General features: G+C 41.0%; 1 protein-coding gene across 2 annotated transcripts in view; it reads left to right on the top strand.

The window, feature by feature from the left end:
• GALK2 (galactokinase 2) overlaps window positions 1–22,732 on the top strand; it is a 156,876-nt gene extending 134,144 nt beyond the window's left edge. For both annotated transcript variants that reach the window (XM_004611785.2, XM_055131912.1), the window contains 2 exons: window positions 9,306–9,507; window positions 21,611–22,732. In XM_004611785.2, coding sequence (XP_004611842.2) covers window positions 9,306–9,507; window positions 21,611–21,818 — 410 coding nt within the window. In that variant the 3' untranslated portion in view covers window positions 21,819–22,732. The remainder of the gene's footprint in view (window positions 1–9,305; window positions 9,508–21,610) is intronic.
• The last annotated feature ends 656 nt before the right edge of the window (window positions 22,733–23,388 follow it).

Below are 23,388 nucleotides of genomic sequence, written 5' to 3' on the forward strand. Positions count from 1 at the left end.
GACAGTGTCTGGTTTAGAATAGTCAATACCAAAATAACATAAAATCCTAGGAGAGAACCCAAACATATTCTTTCTCAGGGATAATATTTTCATACAGTCCAGAGCTCTGAAACTGAGAATTCAGAGTGTCCACAATCACTGTAAATTATTGCTAAAAGAGAGTAACTATATGATTGAATATAATATGTGAATTTTGAGACCTGGTTAAATGGACACCAGATATCTAAATAATTGAGAAAAATTTAAATACGGGCTGACTATGTGATATAATAAATCACTGGCATTTTCTTAGATGATCATGATACAGATTTTATGCAAGGAAATACCTTTAAATTACAGATGCAAACTTGAATAGGTAGGGAGATAAGCCACATGTGTAATATATTTTCAAGCACTTCAGCAAAATATCGGTTGATGCAAAAAAAGGACAAAATGCTGAAACTGTTCAACTTAGTTAGGTTTATAGAATATTTTTCTCCAGTGTCCAGTAAATTTCACTTGAACTTTTATTTGAAATTCAAAGTTTGGGGAAAAAAGCCTTTGCACACTGGAGCAGAGTACAGTGATTTATCAGCTGCATAACACTGCTTTATGATCAGGGTGGGTGTTGCTTTACTCTGCCTGGAAACGAAATAATTTCTTCATCCATGGGATTTTACAGTAAAAATGAACTAATAACTCCCCATTACTCTCCACCCCCATGCCTGGATTTTGTAACTTGGCCTATGTTTATGGGAGGTAAAATAGTGCAGAAGTAAAACTGAAACATATGGAGTCCTATAGCAAGCATTTTAAATACTTTATTATACCAATCTCAACTTAGGGAACAACCTTAGGGGCTGGGTATGTGGTAGAGCATCTGGAGGCTCTACCACATGTAGAGCATGTAGGAGGCTCTGGGTGAAATCTCTGGCACTACATGCAAAACCACCATCACCACCACTACTCACTAAATAGCACTGCACTGCACTGTTGTCCCGTTGTTCATCAATTTGCTTGAGCAGGCACCAGTAACGTCTCCATTGTGAGACTTGTTGTTACTGTTTTTGGCATATCAAATATGCCATGGGTAGCTTGCCAGGCTCTGCCGTGTGGGTGGGATACTCTCAGTAGCTTGCCAGGCTCTCTGAGAGGGACGGAGGAATCAAACCTGGGTCGGTGTTTATTCACTAAATAAAACAAACAAATTAAAAAAGAAAACCAAAGCAATACAAAGAATCTTACAGTTACAAAAGTTATCTCCCTTCCTTTTCTCTTTTCCTTTCTTTGAGGGCCAGGGGAAGGTTGTTTTAATGTTTTAGGCTATACCCAGAGGTACTAAGTAAGGGTTTACTTCTAGCTCTCACTCCAGTCAGTCCTGGTTGGTCTCAGGAGACCATATATGGTCCTGGGGATTGAATTCGGGTTGACCTCATGCAAGCTGAATGCCCTACCCACTGTACTATATCTCCAGCCCCTCTCACTTCTTTCTAAGTGGAATATTTTACAACCTATTTATATTGACATGCATAAAGCTATTGGTAATGTTTCAGGACTGTCCATGCTTGTCAGTGGCCCATCTTTTGCTTTTTCTCTGCAGGGCTTTTGAGGAGTTTTTCATAATTGAGTCTACTTTTGCTGTTTCTTTAGACAGTTTTCCTGACATCATGTGCCAGTAATGGATGTTTGTATGCCATTTTCCCCTTTGGGTTATTTTGATACCTGGATCCATAATAAATCATATTCCTATTTATGTTGGATTTACTGATGGAGATAACAAGTTCATATAGCTATGTGGACAACATGACTACTGATGAAAGAAAACATTTTCTTTATTCCTAGCTACTTTCAACTTTGTATTTCTCATTTTTTTTCCATTCATGCTTGATATTAGTAGTTGCTGATTCAATAATAAAGGGAATCTTACATTTTAGTAAACTGAGTACTGTTACTGTTTTTAAAACAATTCCTAACCTCATGGCGATTCACTAATAAAAATTAAAAAATAAAACAATTTCTAGATGAATCTATCTGTTTTTTTCTTTTTGGGTCACACCTGGCAATGCACAGGGGCTACTCCTGGCTCTGCACTCAGGAATCACCCCTGGCGGTGCTCAGAGGGCCATATGGGATGCTGGGAATCGAACCCGGGTTGGCCGAGTGCCAGGCAAATGCCTTACCCATTGTATTATCGCTCCAGCCCAAAACTATCTTTTTTTAAAACCTTTTTTTTTTTGAGGGGTGAGGAGGAGGCACATCAGCAGTGCTCAGGGGTTGCTCCTGGTTCTGCACTCAGGAATCACTCCTGGCGAGCCCAGAGGACCATATGGGATGCTTGGAGTCGGCAGTGTGCAGGTCAGGTGCTCTATCCACTGTATACAGTCCAGCCCCCTATTGTATCATCTCTCTAGTTCCTAGACAAAAGTATCTTAATTTGGACTCATAATTAAAAATAATCTCTTAGGAGGAACTCAAGAAATAGTACAGAAGTTAAGGTTCTTGCCTTGCACTTGCCCAACCCCAGTTCAATCCCTAGCATCACATATGCTTCTCCAAGCATTGCCAGGAGTGCCGGCCCCCCCCCCCCCCCCGCACAGCTGGGTGGAGCTCAAATCCCAGCTTTACCACCCACCCCTAACAAAAAGAAAGAAAAATATTTTCCTGATTGTATTAGCTGACCTTTGCCAGTGAGAGGGTGCCATGGGAGAATGAATGGATCTACAAGACCTGGTTTCTCTCTTTGATGGTTGGAAAACTTTGCAGAGATTGAGAAATAAACCCTATGGCAAGTGCATGAAAAGTACATGAGTACCAGAACTACAAGTGTGGAACAAACTTAAGGCCATGAAGATGTAAGTTTAAACGCCACCTTCTGAAAGAGGCAGCATTTAGACACAGAGAAAAGGCACGAAGCTATTATTGCCTTTTCTCTGTGAACTAATGAATATACCTTGAAACCTGGTATGCTTGGGTAACTGCAGAGAGGCCAGTTTGGATGAGTTCCTATTGCCACCGAGCATGGTGAATGAAAAAATGTTTTTTTTGTTTGTTTTTTGGGCCACACCCAGGGGTACTCAGGGGTCACTCCTGGTGGTATTTGGGGAACCATGAGGTACAAGAGACTGAGCCATGCCTCCTGCGTACAAAGCGTGTACTTCCACTCTATTGAGTTCTCTCTCTGACCTATAAGCTATAAAGGTTTTGGGTAGTAATCGGAGTAAAACTGTGCAGTAGGAACTCAATCTGGCAGCTCAGCTCAACCTCAAAGTGGCTTGGTGAGAGGAGAAATTGAGACAGGACAATCAATTGGGTGGCTGGCTGCTGCAAACTAGTACAAATAGGAATGGGAGTAAGTGTAAATTTGAGCAATGACAGTGGGACTAGAAGGAAGGGATGATTACCAGACATATTGCAAAAGAGGAACTGATTACATTTGATGACTGAAGTCAAGTCTTCTTTGAACGACAATAGGAAAATTAACACAGATTTGCATTTTATTACTGCTAGCAGTTAAAAGTAAAGCTTAAATTCCTAACATGACTCAATTGAGAAACTTTGAAAGAAAGCTCTTCTTTATTATTTTATAGGAAAGCCAGCCCAACCCTTGACATTAGTGCACATTTGCACAAATTAAAAAAAAAAATGGCTATTTGCAATCTCGAGCTTTGGCTGTCCACAAGAAGTAGGAGGATGTGGACAGGCAAAATATGTAGAGCGTATAAAAATGTAAAACTATGTAAAACATATTAAAATGTAGGGCAAATTATGTAAAGCATATAAAAGAATGTCTTGGTTCCTAAATTGAATGTAAATGTTTCTGAAAAAGTAGTTTCTGGAAGCAGACGCTGCAGGAAAGAGTCGTGTAGACACCTCTATAGTGAAAGGCTGTGTTAAGTGTCCTGTGGTAAATGGACAGTCTCAGCTCCAAGTGGACTCTGCAAGAAGGAAGCCGGGGATAGATCCCCTAACCTCCATTCTCGGATCAAGAGGGCAAAGGAATGCACTGGTATAATTTATACAAGTCAGTTTCCTCTATCCCAGAATAGAAATGGGGTGTGAACGGTGATTGCATCTTCTCTATAAAATACAATATGGATGGGTGGCAGTAAGTCTCTGTGTCTGGAGGTTGAACTTCATAGAATTAAAATGTTAGAGCACGAAGGATCTTTTTTGCCCTTTTCATTTGGAGCAGGGGGGACTCTTTCTCTCAATATATATAGGGCCAGGATTCAATCCAGGACCACATCATCTACAGTGCTATTTCCCCAGCCCAGATAGGAGTTTTAAGAGCAGTAATTTTATTTTAGCAGGGTGCCATGATTTTTTAAAAAGATTATGCATCAAAAGATTTTATTAACAGTAAAAAGGGCAACCCATCAAATGGGAAAATATTGCAAATTATTTATCAAACAAGGGATTAATGTTTAGAATAAAAAGGGAATAGACAAGTATAAAAATAGAAATTTTGACGTATGCCAAAGATGTGGATGAATATTTTATTTTATTTGGAGTCTGATAATGCCCAGTGGTACTCTGGAACTACTCCTGAAGGTACTCTTAGGGTACCATATGTGATACCAGGGATTGAAATAGGGTCATTAATATGTAAGGCAGGTGCCTTGTTCTCTGTATTACCTCTCTAGCCCCTTAAGTCTAATTTTATTTTATTTGCTATATTTTTTATTTTTTGAGACATTTAATCCATTTTATTTGATGTTTGTTTATGGCATTAGAAAGAGTTCTGAGTCCATAAGGTATATAAGGAAAGCATAAGCAACATTCTGCTTGACATCGCAGCATTTATTTAATTTATTTATTTATACTGAATCACTGTGAGATAGACCCTTACAAAGCTGTTCATGATTGAATTTCAATCATTCAGTAGTATTCCAACACCCATCCCTGCACCAGTGCACATTTCCCAGCAACAGTGTCCCCAGGTTCCCTCCCATCCACCTCTACTCCTCACCCCTTGCCTGTCTCTGTGGCAGGCACTCTCTCTCTCTCTTTCTCTCTCTCTCTCTCTCTCTCTCTCTCTCTCTCTCTCTCTCTCTCTTCCACCCCCCGCCCCCATTTGGACATTGTGGTTTGCAATACAGATACTGAATGGTTGTCATGTATATCCCTTTACCTACTTTTAACATTCAGTTCTTGTCCCAGCGTGATGATCATTTTCAACTATTGCCATACTGATCCCTTCTCTATCTTACCTCTTCCCCACCCCACACACACTTGTGGTAGATTCCAACCATTGACCAGTCCTTCTAAACCCTGTTTTCCCTGGCTTTGGATATTATTAGTCTTCTACTATATATTTTTATATACCACAAATGAATGCAGTCATTCTATATCTGTCTGTCTTTCCTTTTGACTCATTTCACTCAGTATGATACTCTCCATGTCCATCCATTTATAAACAAATTTCATGACTACGTTTTTCCTAACCACTGTGTGATATTCCATTATGTCTATGTACCATAGTTTCTTTATCCATTTGTCTGTTCTTGGGCACTCAGGTTTTTTCCAGATTATGCCTACTATGAATAGTGCTGCAATGAATATCAGAGTTCAGAGGGTGTTTCTGCTGTATGTTTTTGGGCCCGCTGGGTAATATTTTTTGAACTTTGTTTAAACACTAGGTTACAAAGTTGTTCACAATACTGTTGTTTTGGATAGTAGGTGTTCCAATACCAATCCCACCATCCGTGGGACCTTCCTGCCACCATTGTCCCCAGTTTCCTATGCACCCCCTAAGCCTGCCTCCCCCCTTGGCAGGCACAGGATAATTTATTTTTTTTTTTCGGGGGCTGGAGCAATAGCACAGCGGGTAGGGCGTTTGCCTTGCACGCGGCCCACCCGAGTTTGATTCCCAGCATCCCATATGATCCCCTGAGCACCGCCAGGGGTAATTTCTGAGTGCATGAGCCAGGAGTAACCCCTGTGCATTGCCGGGTGTGACCCAAAAAGCAAAAAAAAAAAAAAAAAAAAGAATAATTTATTTTTTATTGCTTATTACAACAGAATGGTAAGTGGAATTACAAAAAAAAGTTGAGTAAAAGAATATATGAGAAAATTATTATATCTCATAGTGCTGTTACTAAAGTCATTGTCTGAGGATTTACTAAACAGATTGTTGCTAGTTGACCCATCTATGTTGTGGTTTTCACTTACGGAGTCTGGTGGGCTTCTATGCTACTTTCTAATCTACTGTGTTCCTACTGGCATGTAAGTACTGTGGAATGTGGAGATGTTGCACATGCTGCTGTGCGTGTCCCAGGAGCTCCAGGATCTATGAACTTGGAGGGATCTTGCCCTGCCCACCTTCCGAAGGGTTTACAGCCCAGAGATTGGGTGTACTCGTGAGTTTCATCGACTTGGCTTGGTGTCTCTTCCCAGATGAATCCCGAAGCTGTGAAGCTGGGCTGTTTGCATGGCAGAGGCCGAGGTATGTGTGTGTGGCTCCAAACTGTGGAGGAATCTGGAGAACAAACTCTATGCTAAGTGAAATAAGTCAAAGAAAGACAAATACTACGTGGCATGAATAGCATGATTTTGTAATGCCTCTGTTATTAGAAATTTGGATTGTTTTTTGAGTAACGAAGTCAGAAAAGATTTTATTTAAGGAAAGGAAAGTGGAGAGAAGGCAGGGGAACACCTTAATTATGGGAGGGTCTCTTTAGACAGAATTTCAGAGAACGGCAGAAAGCATTTTCTTCTCTCTCTCTTTCTTATTCTCTCTCTCTTTCCTTTTGGGCATTATTGTTTGCAATACAGGTACTGAAGGGTTATCATGTTTGTCCCTTTACCTACTTTCAGCACTCAGTTCTTGTCCAGAGTGAGCATTTCCAACCATCTTTGTCACAGTGGCCCCTTCTCTATCCCAACTGCCCTCTCCCCATTACCATGCAGCAAGCTTCCAACCGTGGACCCTTCCTCTTTGGTCCCAGATTTTTAAAATACTTGAAATAAGCCTCTCTTTCACTGAAAAAAAAATTATAGTCTTGATGTGCTGGTTTTCAAGGCAATTATATTGCTTCGGTTTTCTTAATTCTGAATAAGTATGTTTGCTTCTTTGACACACCTGGCCATGTACACAGACACACATGCATTCGCATGTGTATACACACGCACACATGCACTCACATGCGTACACATGCAAAAGGACTCATCCCATAGGAAAGGAGAGGGAAGGTTTTTGAAGCATTTGTATACACATTTGAAACCTGTGGGTCAGGTTCAAAGACACATTCAAGGTACCAACAAGCAGTTCTCATCTCAGCCTGGGCAGGGTGGGTGGGTGGATGGGGGTCGTGTGATGTGATTAACAGAGAAGAGAAGGCTCAGCTGAAAGATAAGCCTTAAGATCACACATTCAGAAAACTCCAGAAACAGAAGAGATAAGGACATCTGACCTCAGAGCAGCATTCTGACTTAACATGTTCCCCCCAAAAGTTCCAGTGGACATGTTTGTAGTGACAGCTCTGTCTGCTCATGCCCACCAGAACTTGCAGGTATGAGGGAGGCATGTATATAGGTAAGAGGTATGGAGCATGTATATATTCTGAATAATTATTTATTTTAGCAGAAAATAAGAAAAAAATTTCATTAAGAGCGGGAAATTCAGGGACACATGGGGAAGAGGCAAAGCAATGAGGAATACGGCCTATGGAAGGGGTTACTGATGTGGATGTCGAGAGGGCGTGCTGAGGGTGTGCCTGCGAACCTGAGAACGTCCTAACCCTTGTTTTATTGCCCTGCCTGCTTTAAATTCAATGAATAATGTTCACCCAATCCCCTTTGTTAAAAGTGTACAAAAGAGGCCGGCTGGGGGGGTGTGGTCAGGGGGAGGAAAGGAAACTGGGGACATTGGTGGTGGGTGAAGGAACAGGTGATGGAATGTTGTGTGACTGAAACCAAATCATGAACATTTTAACTGTGTGTCTCATGTGATTTGATAATTTAAAAAATCTGAAAAGAAAGTTATTTGTTATAGAAGATAGGGCCAGAGTGATAATACAGCAGAAGAGCATTGGCCTTACATAAAGCTGACCTAGATTCAATACTCCACATCCCTTATGGTTCCCCAAGCACTGCCAGGAGTGTAATTCCTGATTGCAGAGCCAGGAGTATCCCCTGAGCATTGCTGGGTATGGCCCTCCCCCCACCACCCACAAAAAAAAAAAAAAGGGAGGGATGTAGCAGATAGAAAGAGGCTTGATAGGGGCTGGAGCGATAGTACAGTGGGTAGGGTGTTTGCCTTGCATTCAGCCAACCTGGGTTCGATACCCAACATCCCATATGGTCCCCTGAGCACCGCCAGAGGTGATTCCTAAGTGCAGAGCCAGGAGTAACCCTTGTGCATCGCTGGGTGTGACCCAAAAGAAAAAAAAAAAAAACCAAAACAGAGGCTTGATAGAGTGAAGTGACTGAGGACAATTTTCTAATTTAGAGTAGTTTGGGGGGTTTAAAGGAGCTATGGGAGAGGAAACAGCAAGGCCAAATGACAAAAAAATTGGCTTTGCCTATAAAGTAATAAAGACAGGTGGCCCTGGGCTTAGCATGGATCGGGATTGAAAGGTCTTTTTTCTTTTTACATTTTACATAAAGAGTTATTTAATTATTGAAGTTACATAGTAAATAATGAAGGATCAGAAGAGAGAGGATAGAAATAAATGTTCCTAAGTAAAAGGGAATCAAACAACTGAAAAAAAAAATGGGGAGCTGGAGCCACGTTGGATCCCTCACACTGATATGGTTCCCTGAGCCCTTCCAAGAGTGATCTCTGAGTACAGAGCCATAAGTAAGCCCTGAGAACTCATGAATGTGGCCCCCAAACCAATTAAATAAAGTCTAAGGTATTGATAACAGGAACTAAAGGAGAAGGCCTCAATATCTACTTTTTTTTTCTTTCATTTTGGGTCACACCCGGCGATGCACAGAGGTCACTCCTGGCTTTGCACTCAGGAATTACTTCTGGCGGTGCTCAGGGGACCATATGGGATGTTGGGAATCGAACCTGGGTTGGCCTCATGCAAGGCAAACACCCTACCCACTGTGTTATAGCTCCAGTCCCAATATTTACATTTACTATATATTATAATATATATTTAATATATATAACATGTACATGCAGCATATACCTAGTATCTACCCAGCAGTGCTTGGGGTGCTCTGTGGCACCAAGGAGAGAACCCAGGGTCCTGCACACGTAGAACATGCTCTTCTTCTTGAGCCACATCCTTCACTCTCCATATGTGTATTTTTCTTGGCAGTGGCTTGTCCAGTAGCTCTTTCTAACCTTAGTTTCCCTCTTCTTCCTTTCTCAGTGCTTCTCTTCAAACTCTACCAGCGGGCACAGCATGTGTACAGCGAGGCTGCTCGGGTGCTCCAGTTTAAGAAGATCTGTGAAGAAGCCCCCGACAACACACTCCAGCTGCTGGGAGAGTTAATGAACCAGAGCCACGCGAGCTGCCGAGACATGTTTGAGTGTAGCTGCCCTGAGCTGGACCAGCTAGTGGACATCTGCCGGTGAGGCTGAAGGAGCAGGGTGGTCGAGGGATTGGGGGATGCCACCAATGGAAATGTTAAACAAATGAAAAATCTGCAGCGTTTTCATAATTGAGGTGACTGAAGGTCCTTCCCACTTCTTTTCTTTTTTTGCTTTTTGGGTCACACCCATCGATGCACCGGGGTTACTCCTGGCTCTGCTCTCAGGAATTACCCCTGGTGGTGCTCAGGGGACCATATGGGATGCTGGGAATCAAACCTGGGTCGGCTGCATGCAAGGCAAACACCCTACCCGCTGTGCTATCGATCCAGCCCCCCTTCCCACTTCTTATGTGAGAGGCCATCTGTGATGCAGAGAGTGCTGAACTTGGTTTTCAGGCTGGAGGACAGGGAGTTTGGAGTCAGGCACAATGGTTTTCTGAGGCTCGGAGTTTGGACCTGGTTCACCACTCCATCAGAAAACATTTCCATTTTTGGATGAGTAGGCATTTCAGGGAGGTGTTTTTTCTCTGACATGGGCCCTGTTGTTACTCTCGTGATATTTTTAATCAATGGTGTCACTCATCTGCAGCTTTGCCAGCATTCCTGTCTGGTGTCCTAAGTTCAGTTGCTTTTTTTTTTTTTTTTTCAAGAAAAGGCAGAAAATGGAAAGGGGTCTTTAGCTTGATAGGAATTCCAGTGCAGAAGACTGTTGAATGAGATGTCCAGAGAGCTGGCACTGCTTGCCTTTGAGGTTTAAGTTAGGCATCTTGGGAAAATAAGGACTAAGAAAGGCAAGTTCATAGAGGATCTGTTGAGATAGAAGTGTATAAGGGAAAGCCTGTACAAAGCCTGGCGCATTGTGCAGTTGCTAGAGAATGGGGCGGGTTGAACAGAAGGGCCTTTCCCCAAGAGGGCTTTCATAGATCTTAGGAGAACTGAAAGGAAAGTGAGGCAACTGGTGGCCTGATGCTCTTTCCACTCTGAGAAGATAATACAGAACTGCATCAATTAATAATGAAAATATAATTAACAACTTGGCGCCTGTGGCTTGCTTCACTCATTGCCACACTCCCAGCCTGAAAAGTTTAAATCAAGTAGCTCCACTGATCATAAGTGGCATGTGTAATCCAACTTGTCCAGACTTGGTCCTAGTATTGATGAGAATTACTATGCTGACGTCAGGGCTTGCTCGCTAATTGCCAAAAAGCCTTCCAGAGCTAGTTGCATTATAAATGCTCTTTTCTGAAAATACCAAGGGCCCAGTAAATAGAGGGGACAAATATTGTTCAGTCTGGAAGTAAGAGGAAGTAGAATGATTTGTGCAGAAATCAGGAAGGAGCATCTTTGCCTGGAAGGTAGCAGGGGGAATTTGAATCCCTACTGAAAAGTCGAGGCACCTTTGCCAGCTTCTCAGGATTCTCTTACAAGCTTTCTTTTCTCTAAAGAGCAACCAATACTCTTGTTCTTTCGGAGCTTACATTTCCCATAAAGGAAAGAAGGAAATATAGTATAGAAGAAACAGAGTGGCCGTGGTAAATGCCTGTGGGGGCAGGCTAAGAAGGGGGAAGAGAGTACCAGGGTTGGGTGGCAATCGGTATTTGGCATGGTCAAAGCATTTCTCTCTGAGGAGATGCTATTTGAGCAGAGACTTGAAGGAAGTGAAGAAATGAGAACAGCAAGTGCACGGGCCCTGAGGTGGATATGTGGCTGGCGCGACACGAGTGAGTAGCTGCAGGACCCACGTGGGTCGGAGGGCAGATAAAGGAGAGAGTAGGCAGAGATGCGGTGAGAGCTGTGGGAGTCATGCCACATGGGCCTTTGGCGGGGTGGTGGGGAGGAAGGAGTCAGGCTTTGAGTAGAGGAAGGTGCTCACGTGGAAGTGCCAAATAAGGTGTGCTTGGATGCAGACTCCAGGCCGTGTGGCAGGGGAAGAGAAGGGTCAGGATGAGATGATGTTTGGTTTTTGACTTGAGAAAATTTCCTCCCTTGCTTTCCCTGAATCTCTGCCTTCCCTCTTAAAATTCACAGTTTTGGAAGCCAGATCTCACATTTCTAAGTAAAAATGATTATATAGGACCACAAGCTGGGGAAGCAGGAAGAGGCCTGCAGGCTCAGGAAGGCGTGAAGAAGTTCAGTGATTTGAAGCAGGAGAGCCTGGCTCCCAGGCAGCATTTTGCGACTCTGCCTTGCTCACCTTAGTTATTCTGAGATGTGATTACTGACCCTCACTTGAAAATGGAAAGGTGGAGGATTTGGTTGTCATTATCTGCAGTGAACAAAGTCACTTTGAGCAGGGAAAGCAGTTTGTTGAGTTGGGTGAAAGTTGGCTGCAAGTTAGGAAGGCTGAATTCTAACTCTTTTTCTCTTTTCCTTCTGAGCTCTGTGATTTTGGACTCTTGCCTGGTTTTTATGCTCTCTACTTTTTCCTTCTCTCTCTCTCTCTCTCTCTCTCTCTCTCTCTCTCTCTCTCTCTCTCTCTCTTCCTTTCTGGTGTTCCCAAGTCTATGTACTTTTTTAAAACAGAGTTAGAGTGAAAGTTTACTTAGTGATTGTGTCTAAGACATGGTTTAGACTGCAAAAATCAAGTAAAGGACTTGGTTTGGAAAACTCCTTTCTTTATGGCAGCTAGAACATTCTGCTCAGCCTGTTTTCATCTTTTGTGATGTGGCTCTGAGGAAAATTCATTTGGGTCTAATTTCTGGAGATTTATTCTTTTTTCATCCTGTTTTTGTTTGGCAAATCAACTGCTAAGTATTTAAATTAGTTTCTACTTATTTATAGACATATAGGGGTTGAGTTTTCCTTATTGGAAGACTATCTCTTGGCATGTGGAAACTATTGGCTGGAATTATTTTCTATTCCTTAAGCTTCTCAATTTTTCTTTGCCGCCACTGTACCCAACAGATAATACTGTCCTAAATGTCTAGGTTGATTCTAGTTTTTAAAAGATCCTCAGTAACAGAGCACCTCAGATAAGGATAGCCCAGCAGAATAAAGTAAACAGAGCATCATGGACACCATTCCTCCCTTCAAGTCTAGAAATACTTTTCCAAAGACTGTCTGTATTGCATGTGAAACTGAAGTCTAAACTCCACTTTCCAAAGTTCTGGCACTCTTTGGGGCGGGTGTGGGGGGGGGTGTAGGTTGTAGAGAAGCCAGGGGAGGACAGAAGAATGCAAGACATGGTAACATGTGATGGCTGAAAAGAATGGAAGGATAAAGGGGGCCAGAGAGACAGCTCAATTGTCTAAGTATATATTTTGCATGTGGGAGGCCTGGATTCGATTCCAAGGTCTGCATAGTCCCCCAGCACCACTGGGAGTGACCTTTCTGGAAGCACAGCCATGGAAGTAGTCCCCGAGCACCACAAGAGTGCCCCTGAAACAAAACAAAAGGTGACGAGTAGGAAGAGAAAGATGTTACAATAAAAAAATTTTCAAGTTCCACTGGAAAGTGAAGGCACTCACTGTAGTTCTTCCTGACACTGAGACTCTCTCGCCTGGCAGAGAAAGAACTGGAGGTGCCGGGAAGGGCCTTGGCAAAGTGACGTAAGGGCTGCTGCTGCCATAAACTTCGCATCTGCTAGAGTATTTTTTGGTATAAGAATTACCAGCACGACCATAGTTTGCTTGCCCCATGGAAGAGATTAGTACCAGAGGGAGGGTCTGATGAAGACTGGGTGGGCTGGGTAGATGATCCCCTCCCAGAGACCAGAAGGCAAGAAGGTGGAAACTGAAGCATGCTAAGAAGGGAAGACCTCAAAGGCAATCTGTAGGTTTACTTGTGGCACTTGAAAATGTCCTTAGTTTTTCTGAAGGCCTGCCTGTGCAAGAAAGCAGCCATATTCGAGGAAGGACTCTGACACTCCGATACTCAGGTCATTTTAGATATAAGTTCGATCCTACTGTGGTTGTGCTTGACTGTTCAGAGCGTTCTGCTAGGTAACTAGAGGGCATGTCATAGGAAGCTGCTTCATGACCCAAGTACACAGAGGGGATTAGGGGTCAAGAGAATAGAAGAGACCACAGCAAACAAAATGCTTGCTGTTTTTTTTTTTATTAAAAATTTTTTTTTTAGTTGTAGTCTTAAGAGAAAATCAGTTTAAGATCCAAAGAAAAGACAAGGGAGGGAGAAGAAAACTACCCTTATGCAGTTTGGCTGTTTGTTATTTATTTTTAAATTAAATTAATGTTAGAAAACTTCAATTATATGAAACAAAGTATAATAAAGAAGGAAAAAGATGAAGCTTTCTCAATTATGTTTTTTTTTAAATGAACAAAATGTAAACTTTCAGAAATGTCTACAATTTAAAGTAGAATTTATTGAGGAACACAAAACAATTTTGAAACTCACTTCATTGTATGTGAGAAAACTCATTTGTTATCGGTTTCCCTGTTTATACTTAAGAAAAAGTGGCTAATGCCTTTTATTTCCACTTTGACACTTACTGAAATTAGAGAAGATTCATTGCTCTGTGGGCAAGGGAGAGGAAAACGAGGCTCAATATTAGGAAGGTTGAGTTCTAGCTCTGCCCGAGAGGAATTATTTATTGCCCAAGCTATGAAGGAAGAAGATGAATAACACAATTTAATCAAGCAACAAAGGTTCCACCAGTGAGTCGGCTGTCTTCCTCAGAAGTCTTTCCACCATTTCATTCAGCAGCCACACTGCTCCACTTCCTATGTCCATTCTCCTGCTCAGGTCAGAACTGAGATGCAAATCTACATTTGAATGCTTTCCTCCCAATGCTAGGTACTAATCTGCACAGTTCTCTAAGAAAAATGGAGAGAGCCACTTCCGCCACCCTTAGATGCTCACTTCTCTTTGGGCTGTCTGGTTATGGTCTCATTCAATGTCCACTCATTAAACAGAGATATAAATATAGATGCATTTAAAGTCATAATTTTACACAAATAATAACTTACAAAAGGTATATGGAAGATAATTATAGGATGTTTCTGACAATGTTTATTGTATGGAGGGGGGGGTGGAGTGACACCTAGCAGTGCTCAGGGGTTACACGTGGCTCTGTGCTCAGGGGGTCACTATTGGTGGGGCTCAGGGGACCACATGTGGTGTTGGGGATTGAATGAGGGTCAGCTGCCTGCAAAGCAAGCACATTACCCCAGTATCTTTCTGGCCCTTTATTGTTTTTGCTTCTTTATTTTTGATAGGAATAGGCCACTCTTGGCAGTGGTTAGGGGTCAGTTCTGGTGGGCTAAGGGGAATGTATGAGGTGCTGAGAATCAAACTGGGTTGCCTGTGTGCAAGGCTCGCACCCCTCCTGCTATCCTATCTCTCCACTTTCCCTCCCCTCACCTTACTGTATTTTTATGTGGAAGGACATACCAGTGTTTTCAATGTTTATATGCAAAAACCTTTAGTATGATCCATTTGTATTTTTGTTTTAAACCTTATTGTGGTAGAATTTTATAGAATAAACTGGAACCAAAATTTTTCCCCAAAAATCATAGTAATTGTTCTGAAAGATCCATATTCTCCTAATATTTTTGCCAGATGATCCTAGATTTTAGAATAGAACTTAAAAGTCTTTCCATATAAAGAATACATTCTGTATATTATTAACTGCTTGTAGTTATACACACATGTTTGCATATATAGTACTGCCTACCGCACATATAACAGTTGGTTTCACAGTTGTTAAGTTATAATTTAAAATCAAGCCATTTCTTAAATTTGTATTTTGTAATTTAATATATATGTCTATATATTTTTTAAATCCCCTCTTGTTCTAATCTAATCATTCACTCAGTTACTAAAGTTATTTCTAAAGATACGTCTTTCCTGTCACTATAAAAGCCTCCCATGTCCCTAGAATCCAAATTCCTTGCCACAGAGTTGACTGTCCTAGATGAACTGACCTCACTTGGTTTCTTCTGAGCCAGTGCACCCCACATGCTACCCATTTTGGAGTATGTGCAATTTCTGGAATGTGTTATGCCCTCTGTGTTTCTATCTCTTTGTGTTATTTGTTTTTAATTTATTTTAATGAATCACCATGAGATACAGTTACAGACTTAAAAACTTTCGCGATTGTTTCAGTCATACAATGTTCAAGTACCCATTCCTCCACCAGTGCCCATTCTCCATCACCAGTGTTCCCAGTATCCCTCCCGCCACCCCCACCCCTTTCCACTCCCCGCTTTTATGGCAGGCACATTCCCTCTTTCTCTCTCCTTTTGGGTGTTATGATTTTCAATACAGGTACTAAGCAGCCATCATGTTTGGTCCATAGTCTACTTTCAGCATGCATCTACCATCCTGAGTGGGCCCTGCAACCATCATTTACTTTGTGGTCCCTTCACTATCCCTGCTGCCTTTTCCCCCAGCACGTGAGACTGGCTTCCAAGCCATGGAGCGATCCTCCTGACCCTTATCTCTACTATCGTTAGGTGTTAGTCTCCTATTATGTTACTTTACTTTTCACAAATGAGTGCAGTTCTTCTATGTATGCCTCTCCCTCTCTGACTCATTTCACTTAGCATGATACTCTCCATGTTCATTTACATATATATGTCTATATATTTTTTGTACTATCTTTGTACTATCCTCCTTTCTTCTTAATCTGTGTTATCAAATTTCATAATTTTATCTTTTCTAACTGCTGCATAGTATTCCATTATATAGATATACCAAAGTTTCTTTAACCAGTCATCTGTTCTCAGGCGCTTGGGTTTTTTCCAGATTCTGGCTATTGTAAATAGTGCTGCAATAAACATGCAAGTGCAGATGTCATTTCTACTGTATACTCTTTTGTATCTCTGGAATATATTCCCAGAAGTGGTATTGCTGGGTCAAATGGGAGCTCAGTTTCTAGTTTTTTGAAAAATATCCATATTGTTTTCCAAAAAGGCTAGACCAGTCGGCATTCCCACCAGCAATGAAGGAGAGTCCCTTTCTCCCCACATCTACACCAACACCAGTTGTTTTTGTTCTTTTGGATGTGGGCCAATCTCTGTGGTGTGGAATGTTTATCTCTTTGTTTTGACTGTTTCTGCCACCTTTTATTTTTTAACAAATTTGATTACCATTGGTTTACAGTATCAAAGTTTCAGGAGTATAGTTTAAACCCCCCTATATGTGTATCCATTTCACCACACCCACTCCCAAAGTTCCTTTGCCAGTAGGATAACATAATGACCCTTTTTGTCATTCCTCTCACTCAACTTTCCCTTGCCCTCTGGGACCCATATTTTTCATAAACTCTTAGAGTTGCTATTTTTGTGTTTGTGAGTTAAAAGAAATAAATTATACTTGAGTAAGCATCAACCTCTCCCTTCGTAATTATACTTTACTTAATTGAAGTTATCTAACTTTGATGTTTAATGTTCTTCTAACAATAAAAATGTGGTCTGAATATATATTGATATTTTAAAGGATATATGATAATAATTTATTGATAGTCAATCATTTATTGGAAACCACCAAATATATGGAATTATGGTGGATGAGGATTAGAGAATTACATATAATTGTATCTAATTCAAGATTTTCTGAAATAATTTATATAATATTCATTTCATAGTTTATAACTATATACTTACTTTGAAATAAATAGAATTTAATTGAAATAGACAGGAAAAACTCTTGCTTTCCTTATAGTTTAGCAAGGTTGGGTTTTATTTATTTATATTTTTAAGTTTTGTTTTCTTTTTTTGGGTACATTTTCTTTTTCTTTTTCTTTTTTTTTTTTAATTGAATCCCATGTGGAAAGTTACAAAGCTTTCAGGCTTAAGTCTCAGTTATACAATGATTGAACACCCACCCCTTCACCAGTGCACATGTTCCACCACCAAGAACCCCAGTATACCTCCCATCCCACGCCCACCCCCTGCCTGTGTAGCTGATAATTTTCACTTTACTTTCTCTTTTACTTTGATTACATTCACTATTTCAACAAAAAAAAATCACTATTTTTGTTTGAAGTTTCAGACCTGCTGAAAAGGCAACATTTGATCATTTGTTTTCCATTGCTGAGAATAAAGAGATATGAGGTTGCGTGGCCGCAATTTCTGTATTTTAGTATTTTAGTAACTAAGTCCAGGGAAATTTCCACCAGAAATTGCATCATTGCAAGCTCGTACCTCTCTTTATTGGTCCTTATAATATGGCGGTCACCACACCTCCCCTTCCCCACCAAAGGAAAAGCCGAGAAAGAAAAACCTTTCCCCTCCTGGGGCGGCATGGCTTAGTTCACAGTCTAGAGACATTTCTGCAAGAAGCTGCTGCTGGTGCCAAAAGTAGATAGGTGGCCTCCAGGATCATGGTCATTCAGCAACGGAGAGGCCACACACATGTGGCCTCTCAGGTCACATCTCAGCAGAGAATGGCAGTTTTGTTTTCTTTTTTAAAATATATTTATCTTTTTAAAATGGAATCACCATGAGATACACAGTTACAAAGTTGTTCATGACTCCATTTCAGTTATACAATGTTTTAACACTGTCCCTTTACCAGTGTACATTTTCTACCACCAATTTCCCCAGTTTTCCTCCCCTGCCCCACCCCTACTTTTCTTCTCTCTCTCTCTCTCTCTCTCTCTCTCTCTCTCTCTCTCTCTTTCTCTCTCTCTCTCACTCACTCTCTTTTGCCTTTCAGGCATTGGGATTTGCAATGCAGGTATAGAAGGTTATCATGTATATCTTTACCTACTTTCAGCACTCAGTTCTTGACCAGAGTGATCATTTAATGTTGGGTTTTATTAACTAGATCTCTTCTCCATCCAGTCTCTGTCCTGTGCCTTTTACCTTAGTAGGTGCTTTATTATCAACTCATTTAAATGAAGGATGTTTTAGGGCCAGAAAGGTAGCTCAGTGGTGTGAGTGCATACTTTGCGTGCTGGAAATCCAGGTTTGACCCCCAGTACTATGTGGTACCCTGAGTACCACCAGAAGCACACCCCCCCAGGCACTGATCCGGGAGTAATTTTTGGCTATACACCAGTATGGGACCACAAACAAATGAACAAGGCCTTTTAGGCAGATTACATTGAGAGGGAGGTTTGGAAAGTATTTAAATATATTCTTAAGTCATAAAGGGATCAAAGGGAAAATTCTTTGTACTATCCTCCTTTCTTCTTAATCTGTGTTGTAGACAAAGGTGTTTTTTTTTAAGGTATAGTCATTTGTGGGTTTTTTTTGCTTGTTTTGGCCACACTTGGTGGTGCTCAGGACATACTTCTTGCTCTGTGCTCATCGACCACTCTTTTTGAGGACCATCTGGGATGCTGGGGATGGAACCATGGCTGGAGGCATGCAAGGCAAGCACCCCACCCGCGGTACTATCACTTCAGCCCTGCTTGTGCAGTTTTGAGCAATCCTTGCACAACATATTCAGGGAATTTCAGGATTTGGGTTTTCATAACTCTTATATTCCCTAATAGTCCAGGAGCTATATATTTAATGTCTTACATACTCTCCCAGGGGAAAACATGCAAATGTGAAAACACACTTGGCTCAAGTACTCTTCATTTCTCTGACTGTTGGATCTCTTTTGGAGTTTCCATGGCATGTCCCAAAGGGCATATTAAGCACCCTTAATATATCTCCGCAGACAGGACCTTTCTACTTTGGGTGTGGAGAGCCCAGTAGACTGCTGACTGTTTCCTAGGGCAGCCCTTGGATTCGTGATCACGAGTGTCACTGACTTAGGGGCAGAAGGTTATTTATAATAGCGCGTCTCTTTCTCTATTTGGGGAATCCGAGACCTAATGATTTCAGACCATGCAGTTGATGCAATCCAGTCCCTTTTCCTCTGTAGCCGGCAGGGTGGTGACAGAGCTGCTCGGGAGACACAGAAGTGAATGTATTTACCTAGAAAGACTTCTGGCTTCTGCTCTCTGGAAACTGGCAGGAGACTCAGGAAAACAGGCCCTCTGGCACAATTCCTATGGGTTTTGCAGCCAGTTAGAAACAACACTCTCTGCTTGCTTTAGGTTCAGTTTTGAAACCACAGCTTTCAAAAACCATTCAAAGGAGAAAGTGTAAGAAAATATGTCTCGAAGTCGTGTGAAGACCATGCAAAATGACAGATTTGGGGTCCTTAGAAAGTCCCGTTAGAGAAGGCAACATTGTTTTCAAGACCATGCCACAGCCGGTGTGTACTCCTGAATTTTAGGATCTTCCAGAAGTGTTTTAAGGACACCTCCGTTTTTCTTAGCAGCTTCCAGAAGAAGAAATAGTTTGATGTGACTGCGTGTGATCTTTTGTTGTTGTTTATTTGTTTTGGGTCTGTGGTGCTCAGGAATGATCTCTGGTGGTGCTTTGAGGGAACCATCTATGATGCTGAGGATTTGATCACAGTCAATGGAGTATAAGACAAGCACCTTAGCCCCTGTACTATTTTTCCATCCTGATCTATATGTGTGTGTGTGTGTGTGTGTGTGTGTTTTCTTTTTTAAATGCCATATTGCCAACTGTTTTTCCGCCAGTGAAACAGAATAATTCTTGAACCCCAGGGTCAGAGAAACTTTTCCGTCTATACAATAGGCTAGTTAAATTTCTAGCCATTTAGTAATCTTTATTTATTCACAAGCAGCTTTTTAAATTAAGTATCTATTTTCATTGGAAAAGTACATTTTAATGAATAAAACATAATGAAATGAAATCAATAGACAAAATCATTGAGGGTAAAATTAATTACTGTTACATAATAATTCTGATGCCCAAGAGTAAGGTCTATTGATATTGTCCAAGAAATAAAACTGCTAATTTAGATGGGAGAAGGGGAGAAATTGTGCTTAGTTATAGAGTTTTTAATTGGATATAAATTTGTAGTAAATTTTATCAGGAAGAATCGGAAGTATGTCCTTTTTTTTTTTTTAATCTAGATACCTTTTAAAGATGAACAGTTCTTTTTATGGTTTTTTTTTTCACTTTAGTACAAATCTAGGTTTGAAACTGTACCTGGTTAATGATGATGTGTGGTGGATTACAGAGTTTTTCCATCCCAGTCACACATTTTGTCTGATGTGTAACTTCTCAGTTGAGCTGTCAGCTCTCAAAGACAGAAACCTGGAGAGGATGCATTCTCCCACCCTTCCCACCCCCATTTGCAAGATGCTCTGTATCACTTCCCACTAGATATTAAATAGACAAATTGATCTAGAGTTTAATAGCATGTTCTTTGTTAACAAATTTATTCAACACCAGTCTCAGCTATCTCTAGTAGTGCACCAATTCTTTCATGTGGAATGGCCAGCCTTAAAGAATAGCCATTGGAGAAAGTCCTTACTTGTACACATGACTTTGCATTTCACATTTTTGTATGCCATATCTAGAAAAATTTACTGATTTATAATGTTGATCACAGCCATTGCCTATGATTTATAATGTTGATCACATCCTATTTTTCTTTATCTTCTCCTGATCATTTTTAGGCTTGCTATTCAAATTTTCAAGTGGAGGTTTTTTGTTATTGTTGTTTTTTTAAATCAAGATAGCAGCGCAGGGGCTGGAGCACAGCGAGTAGGGCATTTGCCTTGCACGCAGCCGACCCGGGTTCAATTTTCAGCATCCCATATGGTTCCCTGAGCATCACCAGGGGTGATTCCTGAGTGCAGAGCCAGGAGTGAGCCCTGTGCATTGCCAGGTGTGACCCAAAAAACAAAAACAAAAACAAAAAAAGATAGCAGTGCAGTCTTCATTAATTAGGCATATTGCTAACTTTTATGACTTAGAGTCAGAACCATTATCAGTTTTAGGTACAATTAAATTTCAGATAACCTTTTTTGAAGCAGTGTAGCACTGTCATCTCATTGTTCATTGATTTGCTGGAGCGGGCACCAGTAACGGCTCCATTGTGAGACTTGTTACTGTTTTTGGCATATCGAATTCACCACGGATAGCTTGTCAGGCTCTGCCGTGTGGGCGGGATACTCTCAATAGCTTCCCAGGGTCTCCAAAAGAGATGGAGGAATTGAACCCGGGTCGGCTGCATGCAAGGCAAAAGCCCTACCCACTGTGCTATCGCTCCAGTCCCTTGAAGCAGTGTAAAATGTTATGATGTCAGGTATTTGAACTACATACACTTCAGCAGGTTCTGTGTTCTGTAAGCTCCAAGAAAATTGCTCTCACTTTCACATACAAGTTTTAATTTCTTTTTTTTTTTTTCATTGTTTTAGGAAGTTTGGGGCTCAAGGATCTCGACTTACCGGAGCAGGATGGGGTGGCTGTACAGTATCAATAGTGCCTGCTGACAAGCTGTCCACCTTCCTAGCAAATGTACATGAAGCTTATTATCAGAGAAACAATCGAGGATTAGCACCTGAGAAGCAGAGTTTGTTTGCTACCAAACCTGGAGGTGGGGCTTTGGTTTTCCTTGAGGCCTAAACAATGCAAACTATCTCAGAGAAACTATTTAGGGCATTTAGAAACTGGCAAGACTTAGTATGCCACAGTAAATTAATCCTCTTTCTGTTTTGTATTATGATGAATGGTTGCTATTATCAAGATTTATTTCCAAAGAAATGGTTGAAAGCTCTCTATGCTTCATAATGATTATTTTTCCATTTTAAAATATGCTTTCTACCAGTAAAAGCCAAAAGTATGCTTGGACAGATCTCTTAAGGATGGTTTACTGAGATTTATTGATTTTAAAATGAATGGTAAAAAGCATTCAATACTGACCTCATGGATTGAACTTGAATAAAACATATTGCTGCAATTAAGCCAGTTCAACTGCATATATGCAACATTCTTAATTATTTGATTCTGACTTCTTTTGCAATTCTTCAAGATCGTAGTCTTCTATAATTGATGAAGATGGTGATAGTGATGCAAAAAATTTACTCTCGATATAAGTTGTAGGACACTGCTAAAATAACATAAAATACACTATGTTAAAGAATCATAAAATTTTCCAGGACATCATTTACTTGAATGTGATGGCTCCCCAATTAACAAATAAAAAAATTTCACTTAATTTTTTTTTCAGTGAAAAAAAAATTTCATCATTCAATTTATGATGAAAATCCCAGGCTCATTAAAAAAATTGTCTTAATCATGCTATAACACACTTCTAGTTCCTTTGGTCTTCAGCTTTCTGTCACATAATAGGGAAACTTAAATGTAAGACACTTCAAATCTTTACGTCTATTCAGAATGAAATTGAGAAATATCTGGAAGATAATTCAGATCGCCAATTTGCTCACTATCTTCCCCCACTGTCCCCTACCCATTCCCATGGGTAGGGGACAAATGCTGCATAGCTTCACAAGGCATGCTTCCTTTTCAGGAACACCCCACCTCCCTTTCCTTGAATCCCGTCTGGTCAGTTTAGTGCACATATGTGGACTAACAGGTGGGGAGGTCTGGGTAAGAGTAGCACTGCACTGTCTGTAGCACTGTCGTCCCATTGTTCATCCCATTGTTCGTCCCATTTGCTCGAGCAGGTACCAGTAATATCTCCATTGTGAGACTTGTTACTGTTTTTGGCATATCGAATACCCCACGAGTAGCTTGCCAGGCTCTTCCGTGCGGGTGGGATACTCTTGGTAGCTTGCCAGGCTCTCTGAGAGGGATGGAGGAATCTAAGCTGGGTCGGCGGTGTGCAAGGCAAATGCCCTACCCGCTGTGCTATCGCTCCACTCCCTGGGTAAGAGTATGAAAGAATAAAGTAGGTCTGGAATGAGGGCTGACGTTTGGTAGGTACCTGTGTGTATGTGTTCCTCAGAACTGGACAGCAATATTTGGACCTGCAACAATGGCAAATGGTTTTTTTCTCACAGCTAAAATATAGGAGGATTTTCTATTATATGAAGTAAATGATGTGAGCCATGTAAGGTATGTGAAGATTTAGACCAAAAAGCATTTTGCTGATATAAGCTGTGAGATAGCACTGATCTTAAGACATGAATTATCCAGGAAATTGTCACAGTTTTCTATTATTCTGTGATTCTTT

Source organism: Sorex araneus, chromosome 3 (genome assembly GCF_027595985.1).
Source record: "Sorex araneus isolate mSorAra2 chromosome 3, mSorAra2.pri, whole genome shotgun sequence".
In the NCBI taxonomy this organism is placed as follows: Eukaryota; Metazoa; Chordata; class Mammalia; order Eulipotyphla; family Soricidae; genus Sorex; species Sorex araneus.